The following is a 9,386-nucleotide window of genomic DNA, read 5'->3' on the forward strand; positions in this document are numbered from 1 at the left end:
CCTCCTTTTATTGTAGAACAAGATTCCATCACACACACACACACACACACACACACACACACACACACACACATCATATATTATATATATATATATATATATCTATATATATATATATTATATATATATATGTATATATATAAGCAGGGCTCCTCAAATATATTTTTGTAAAATTAATTTGATTGCGATGATGATATGGCACTCATAAACTCACGACTATTTTTGTTATGATCTCTAATCCCCAAAGTCAGCACAACAATAAAGCCGGTTGAATATTATTGGAGTTTTGTTTTGATATGAAATTGACTGCATTCCAATACAATGCGCTTTATAACTTCCTCTGGGTAAATAAGTAAATAAAATGGATTTGAAGATTATTAATTTTCCTTAAAAGAATGGCTCCAGAAACAAATAGGACAAGAGTCTCTGTAGCGTTCATTTGCTGATTAGTGAAGCAGCAGAGGTATTGTAGTGTGAATTATTAGGCCTGGGCAGCCAATCATGACGTTGCCGTCACGAGACATCATGTCATGTGGGCGCTTTCGTCCTAATGTTCAGTCAAATTTTTGTCACAAGTGGAACGAGGAAGACATAGTAGTCTCAGTTAAGACTAGTAAGGGATTAAAAACCAATCAAACATGGTTTTTCAGAAACACTTTTTTATCAAAGCATCGAATAAAGGGGACAGCTGGCAAGTGTATATTTTATAACCCTACTAATTTTTGCAAGTATTATTAAGTACCTAATTTCAAAAGTTCTGGTACTTATCAGCGTAAAAGTGAGTTTCTTATGCCAGAGCTATCAATATCACAGGTAAGGTTTCAGACACAATAATGACATTAACCTATGACATCATGGAGCTCCACCCACAGTGAAGAGAAGTTAACAAATGGGGTAAACATCTCTTCACTGTGGTTTTCTGTCCACTTACGGATGACATATTCACTAAATGATAGTAGTGCCCATCCTACTTTGAGATTCAGGGCCTCTGTAACACGGTTTTTTCGCAATAACTTTTTATCTATGCATTTCATAGATATAAGCTTATTCAGAATACACATTATATCTACACATAAATTTTGACTGTATTCTGCATTACGTAGGTTGAATAAATTTGGTACTTGCAATGTAAAAGGGACTCTTTTTGAAGACGGGCCAACTTACTCAGAGAAAAGGTTTCGAACGCACTCGTTACGTAACTTATGACAGCATTTCTTCCCTCTTTCTCGATGGATGATTGGCTATACGTAACAAAGGCTATACCTCTGGCAACAATAACAAACAAATTTAAATACAAGCAAAGCAGCACACCTTTATGAATTCTGAACCTCTCCACTGATAATTGTCATAATGAACAAACCAACAAAATATGTTAAATAAATACAAAAACACTTCGATTATCAGTCTAACTCCCAAAATAAGTTTCCTAAGAAATTACAGTCTACTTTATAGGTCACAATCAGATTGACAAGATGTAGGGAATAGATGGTAATTTTCCAAAACATAGTAGACAAGCTTGTTTTGATAACTGCTATATCCAATGTCATGCAATTTTTATTTATTGGTTATCTACCGATTTAATGAAAAAAAAAAAAAAATAGCCGGGTACTATATTTTGGCTTTAAACCTTCACCAATAATTATCGTCAGAATGATAACTTCATGAGGCTCCACCCACTTTGGCTTCGTTATAATTCAGGATAACACTGAAGGCTATCATGGACATTGTTGGATTAGAAAATTTAACTTCTGGCTATAAAAACTCATTTCTAGAGTAGTTGTAAGAAGTGCTAAATGATCCTCAAGGATCCCAGCAGTTGGCCTAAACGTTTAATTCATATATATTACTGCTATACTGTTGCGGCACTACTGCTACAGTAGTATTACTACGCTAGCACAGATACCCAACCACATCTATGTATCGTTCCGCCATTCATAAAGTCTTTGGGTTTCAGAGCCGATGGAACAAGGTGAATGGGCTTTCTGTCGGTTAGTGGATGGGCGGCGGCGGGGGCAAACAATTTTTTCCCGGTTTAAAAAAAGGTTGTTTTTACCCCCTTTTTCGCTTACGTAATGAATGTTTTTCGACTCTTGGCTCGTAATCATTGGCCATGGCGTCGGCTAGATAATTTTTACTCTATAAAAATTAAAACTATCGGGTTAAGGTTATTGATAATGCTGACAAAATTTGTGTGTGGTTGTAAAATATAGATATGTCACCTTTCAGCTACATCCGATGCTTTGACAAGGAGCAAAGTCCAAAAAACCGTGTTACAGAGGCCCTGAATCTCATAGTAGGCTTCAGCAATATTAATGATGGCAGGCAGGATTTGTTGTCATCCCTTAATTGCATTATCATTCTTAATAATCTTTAAAATTTGCATTATGTGGAGGTAACATCACTTCTGCAGTAGTTGTTAGGACCAAGGCCAAGAGAGACGAAGAGAGACATGGTCTACCCAATTGGATGAGGTCATCCCCCCACTAGCGGTAACTACGTAGGCGATAACATATCTTGGAGGTACCTGCTCATCACTCCAATTCACCTGCTGCCGCAATAAAGACGAAGACAAAGCTCCGCCAACATTACTACAGCAGTTAGGGAGTTCTGTTGGAATTTTGAGAGCCAGAATTTTTTTTGGTCTAGACAGTTTCTACTATGAATAGTGAGTAAAAAAAAAAAAGTTGGTCATATGGTCTGACCAGTGGTATTTATTGAGAAATGTCCACTCTCTTTGTTTTTCAAGGAAAACTTTTTTGAAAATTAATATGCTTGTAATATCAGGGTGCAGCATGTCATTTTGTATGTTTTCCCGTATGCTGAGTTCAATAAAAGCATAAAAAGAACTCTCAATTGATAGCAAATGCTTTTTTGTAGTTTATATGCCTATACATGTATAAATGTTTCTGCTTTCGATTTTAAGAACTAATGAGAAATAAAACGCTATTTAATGATATTGAGTCGTATAGTATTTTCATACTAGTTTTCAGCATTAAAATTGAAATTCATCCCTTTACACTTGCAAAATGGACAGCAATGGATTTTAGTAACTATGTATGGACAAACAGCAGATCATGCGCATTCCCGACAGGTATAAGGTCATACAAGTTCAGGAGGTCACACAAGTTCTGTTGTTACGATAAGCTGAAAATTTCCATCTTCTGTATACCCATATTTTAGAGGGTCCAGTGATGAATGGTTCTCCAGCACATTCATCCACATGCAGTATTGAAGGTATGGACGTTTGATGTGAAACATATTTGTTGATGATGGGGACAAAGTTTAGAAAAGCTGAGATTCTTTACCTGATGGTATTGTTTAGCTTTGATGAACCAAGTACCTTAGCAATAAATTGTTTATCATTTTGTGATATCTCTTCATTAAGAGGAGGAATCCCGAAATCCTCCTGAAGTTTCCCCGAGTGTAGAGCAGTTTTGAGTGCCATGAGCCTTGTCCCTATCTTACTTGTTGTATAACCTGTTAAAGTGTGCACTGCAGGTAGAATGTTTACAAGTAGGTCAGCCATGCTTTCAGTCATTTTGTGAAGTGGTATATATTTGACAGATGAACGAGTGTCTTGAATAATCCACAGTTCCTTCAGGACACCTTTTGGATAAGTCATTTTAAAGTGGTACAGTGCAGAGACCATGAGAGTCTGTACCAGCTGAAGCAATCATGACTCTTTCAACAAAGTCTTTTGACAAAGTTTTCTATGTGTTTCATAATCATATCATTAGCTTCCTCACACTCACTTTGGAGTGAAAGTATCTAAGTTGCAGAATCCTTTGTCAATGTCATGCACTTCTTTGGCGTCACTTTGTGGCCTCCTCCCAAATACACGGGTTTTTTCGTGGTTTCCTTGCTTTACAAGCCATTCTTTAAACGGTTCTTGGAAAAGCTTTTTGTTTTGGCTTGAGACCCAAAAAGTTTCCTTATTAACAGGAAGAGTAATACTTGGAATGTTAGGTGTTACATCAATAAGATCCACTTTTTTCCCCCTAAGCAGTTCCCAGTGCTTTAAACTTTTATCTTTATTCAAATAAAAAACAATATCAGTACACGAGCAACCCTCTGCAAACCTCACAAACTTTCTCCTTAAGTTGTCAAAGTAATCTCCAAAGGTCTTACTTTTTGGCAATTTAACGTACAATTTTTGTGCATATGCCATGAAATCAATTAGTACAACTGTGTTCTCCAGGATGATTAGCCCATTATTTCATCTTTTTTCTAAAAACCTACTTTCAAGTTCTTTACTCAGCTGTGCCTTTTCTGGCTTCTTCAAAGATCCATCAGATGTCAGGTAGTAAGATGTGGATGAGAGTTCATACCTTCAGTGCAGACTCAGTGGCAGATTTTACTTTCTGTTTTTTAGGAATCTTTTTGTGAATGGGATCTACACTGCTTTTTGGATTTTTTAGTCAGTCTTTCCTTGACAAAGGTGTGGTAAGCATTCTCACTTTTTTCGTGGACATGAAGTATAAACTCATATACTTGTGGACCTATTTTCGCATGTTATGAGATGAGATATGCCACAACTTTCACTCCTCAAAAAGGCATTTATTCTCTCAAGCACAAAGAGTAACATTTGAAACACACTATTGGTCTTGAATTGTTAGTGACTTGGAGAACTCATGATGGAGAGCAAGCTCATCATTTTCATCCAGACCAATAATTGTTCTCAAGACATTGCTCAGGCTATCTTTTTCGTGACTGATTAGGTCGTGCTTTGTCAAGGCATCTTTTTGTCTCATAATTCCAATTATTCCTCCAGATCCCTTTGCTGGTTTATTGTAGTGTTGTTCAAATGCTTTCTCCAAGGCAAGACAGCTGAATCATTTGCTGGAATGTTGAACTCTAAAATGACCATTTTTAGAGTCATTATATATTAGTGGGTGATCCTCTTTGAACTTCAAGCAATCATCATGATATAAAGTACACCAACGCATATAATTTCTTCTGCAGAAGGAAAAGAACGGTGGTAAACATCCCTTATCCTACATACATGCAAATCCCAGTTATTTTCCCTGTCACCTCGAATTAGGTCTCTAGAAAGCTGTACAAGTGTCGACACAAACCAGTCCCAGTAACACCTCACTCTCCTTCACACCACATTCTCTGAATTCCTCAAAATCTGTTTGGATATCACTCTGGTTGTTGAGAGCAGTTTTGGTTTCATCTGATAAACATCAATGCACATTCACTGATAACTGCAGACGTTTGATGACTGAAAACAATGCAGATTACTTCGCTTTATCTCACTGATCCAGGAATGCTCTCCACTGAAGTATTTGCATGACATCACACAACATTCCAATTACTCTGACTGCCTGAGCAGAATGGTTGCCATTTAAAGCATTCTCTGCTGAACGTCGGCCCATTGTTTCAGTCTCGACAATTACAGAAGCCCCACTGTTTCTAAGGTACAGTCCAGTGCGCGACAGCACTACTTATTGAAGGTGATATCCTCCAAGACCAAGAAATAAGCTGGAAAACTTTTCTGGATGAATAAGTTGTATTTCTTTAGCTATGAGATATACTCCCTCGTCACACCACGAAGAACCCTCTTGAAGATTTAGCTGATGCAGCACATCTTGGAAGTTTAATATTGATATATAAATTGAATCATACTGTGTTGCAGGATATGACAGGATTGGAGTAAATTCACTAAATGCTTGGTAAGATTGATGGCTAGCCAATGCACTCATAAAAGCATTTCTTGATGGTATTTCTACTTAATCAGTTAATTCGAACTGAGGTATATTCGAATCTTTAAGAAATCGTGAGAGAAACCATACAAGATCCAAATCTCTTCTTACCTTTTTTATTTCAGTTAGCAGACTTGAATCACTGCTATGCAAACAGTTACTTGAAAGTGTGCATCTTCGTTTTGGCTTGTGGTAGCACAAAAGCTTCTGAGCTCCAATTTCTTTATTGAGAGTACGTGATGTGCCATCAATACCAAGCATATCTGCATAGTTTTCTGGACAATCAGTTTCATCTATATGATATCCTGTTGGTTATCCTCCACTTGACGATCTTGGAACAAAACTAGTACTGTTTTATGTGTTCCTTGCATACCTGACATTGTATCTTTTTTTTTTATTAAAATTGTCCATAGCACCAGACAAGGATCTCAGGGTTAATCGAAGGTGGCATTGAGAGAGTCCTTCCGCCCTGATGAGGGCTCTATTTTCTAGCATCTGGTCTTTGCGCAAGACATCATCTTAACAGCGGCAAAGTCTTCGACTGTTGTACATCATAATGAACGTTTTTTTATCTATTTTAATTGTGAATGGCTTGAGTACTGGCAGTATGCCGTGGAGTTTTTTTTCAAACCGTGAATTATGAAATAAATAACCTGAAACAATGCATTACATCTCTATTGAGTAGTTGTTGATTTAATGAATGACAGTGCTAATGCCAGAAGGAACTTGTCCCACTGCCTTGGTCGACATTGTTTATACTTGATTTTAGCTCTTGTTAAGTCATTTGCATAACAAAATTTTTCACCTAATTTGAAATCATAGGTTTTGGCTTCTTCACGGAGTATGGCAACACATTGTCAATAGCATCAGAAAATTGAACTTTATCTAGAACCAAACCATAGGCAACGTTAGTTGCATAGACAGCCTTGAAAAATGATTTTTCCCTAGGGTATACAAAACATACATTAATATTATCACCATATACTTAACTTTCACATTTTCAAATTTTTTTTATCTCATCATGTTTTCTTTGAACAGTAACATTTTCACTCTCATTTCATGTTTTGAACTTAAATAAAAAAAATTGCTATCAATTTGAGAGTTCATTTTATGCTTTCATTGGACTCAGCAGAAGGGAAAACATAAAATGTATGCCAAAAACTGATATTCCATGAAAAATCAAGATGGCGGACATTTCTCAAAAATGACCACTGGTCAGACCATGTGACCAATTCTCTTATAATCACTATTGATAGAAACTGTCTAAACAAACAAAATTTCTGGCTCTCAAAATTCCAACAGAACTTCCCTAGCTCCTAGAGATTTAAGGACTAAGTTGGTAGCTTGGAATTCTTTCATTTTCTTGCTGCAGCAAGAGATGAGTATTGCTAGGTAACTATTACCCATTATAGAAATAATTTCCTAGGTAGGTTATAAAATGTTTTGATAGAAAGGTGTTCCATCGGCTCGAATCCCTTAGTAACATCATTTAGTAAAATATGCCCCTTTTTGCCTCGGCTTGCAAGTGTAAAACCAGTGCCAGGTAGTTGAGCCTACATGCAGATGGAGAGAGGGATGCATGACGTATAAGTCATGTGGCTGCTAGGCTACATCGTGATTGGTTTTAGTATAACTATAATCAGTCGACTAGCATTAGAACTCCATTTGTGAAAATAATTATGGTTATTGATATTAAGGTAGTACTAGAGTCGTCTGGATATGAACAACGTTATCTGTCAAGAAGATCAAGAACATTGCTTCCGCACTAAGTGGATTCTCCCATCACACTATGAAGCAAATATAGTAAAAAATAACTTAAGAATTCTCGACTTACATTTCTGTACTTAACAGGTATACCATTATGGTGATTTTTTGTTAGGCTATCATTTTAGATGCCATAGATATTTAGAGAAATACCTAACATTTAGTGTTTAGGGTAAAGTGCATGTTATAGTTTAGAATACTTCATAGGGTTTTTGTTACATGTAAGACTTTGTTATTTATCAGAAGGCAAAACCCTGTGTCTTATATCATGAGGTGCTGCTGCTCGTTTTCATTACGAATGGTCAAATTAGTAGGATTACCCAAATACACGTTCTGATCTCCGTAGTTACATGAATCCTTGATGAGTGTCTTCTACAGTACCACACACATACATACACACGAACTCATATGTATTTGTATATATATATATATATATATATATATATATATATATATATACTATAATATAATATATAATATATATATACCATATCATATATATCTATACTTATATATATATAAGAGGTATATAATATTTATATTAATAAAATAATTTATATATATAATAATATAAATATATCATATATATATATATATAGCGTATATATAACTATATTATATATATCTACTATATATAATATTATAAATATATCTATTTATATATCGTTATATATATATAGATATAGAGAGAGAGAGAGAGAGAGAGAGAGAGAGAGAGAGAGAGATGAGAGATATATAATATATATATATATATATATATATATATATATATATATATATATATATATATTATATATATAGAGTATATATATAGTATGTATATATATATATATATATATATATATATATATATATATATATATATGGAGAACAGTATTAGGAGAGTAGTGAACTGCACCTCCGCTTGAACTTCTGAAGTTCCAATTACACGACTTCCTCTGGAGCTGAAGACCTATGGAACTTCGAAGTTCGACCATGAGGCGCATTACTGCTATTGGTACTGTTGTTCAGCGAATCTGGATGCTCTTGGCAGGAAGGTGGATCAGGGATCAACTGTGATTGTGAAAGATCTCTGTTGAAATACAGCTTATGAAAAAGTGACAAATGAGAGACTACTCGTCGATGAAACGAGTCAAAACTACTACTATTAAGGAACAGAAACCTACCACTATGAACCACTTTATAAAAGATATAAATGTCAGGCAGAAGCAGACATCCACACAGGAGAACAGTATTCCAGTAAAGGGAGTACACGTGACCTAAAAACAGGTTGCACTGATTTTATCAGTTATAAATAGTAGATGAGGTCTTACGAACAATACCTAACTTTCGCGCGACATTTGCTGAAACTTTCATTACATGTTTCTCAAAAGTTTCTAGATGTGAGTCAAAGGTTGCACTTAGAATAGCTTCAGACTCGTTCAGGGGAGGATGGGATGAGAAATCTGTACGAGATCTGCCAATCAATACTGTTGTCGTTTTACTGGAGATCAGCCTGATATATGGGCGCCATATGGAAGGGGGACGGGGCTAAATATTCCCTCCCATTCACCCCCCCAACTCCAACTTTTTCCTCCAAGTTTTATATAACAGTAGCTGGAAATAAGGCTATTAATATTATTATAAAATATATGAATCAACACAAACAAGTAAAATCACGATCGGTCCTGTTCACCGAGAATGTCACGACATAGCTAATGCATTGTAAACAAAGTGCCTGACACATGGGGAAATATTTTTGGCAATTTTTGATGTACCTATAGTGTTTAGCTGTATCCAGAGGTAAGCACTTTCTTTATCAGTTGCAGAAATTGCTTTAATCCTCGAATGAGTGCACACAAATGAATTGCCTCAATTGATCTGTATCCTCCACCACAACTCTTCTTATCAAACTATCTTATTGCTTGCAACATTTTC

At 35.7% G+C, this 9,386-nt stretch overlaps 1 protein-coding gene across 1 annotated transcript in view; it reads right to left on the minus strand.

The window, feature by feature from the left end:
- Nucleotides 1–8,393: 8,393 nt before the first annotated feature.
- LOC135215944 (C-type lectin domain family 17, member A-like) overlaps nt 8,394–9,386 on the minus strand; it is a 15,961-nt gene continuing 14,968 nt past the window's right edge. Inside the window, exon 4 of the mRNA XM_064250899.1 lies at nt 8,394–8,541. Coding sequence (XP_064106969.1) covers nt 8,394–8,541 — 148 coding nt within the window. The remainder of the gene's footprint in view (nt 8,542–9,386) is intronic.

The sequence above is a fragment of the Macrobrachium nipponense genome, chromosome 5 (assembly GCF_015104395.2).
Source record: "Macrobrachium nipponense isolate FS-2020 chromosome 5, ASM1510439v2, whole genome shotgun sequence".
In the NCBI taxonomy this organism is placed as follows: domain Eukaryota; kingdom Metazoa; phylum Arthropoda; class Malacostraca; order Decapoda; family Palaemonidae; genus Macrobrachium; species Macrobrachium nipponense.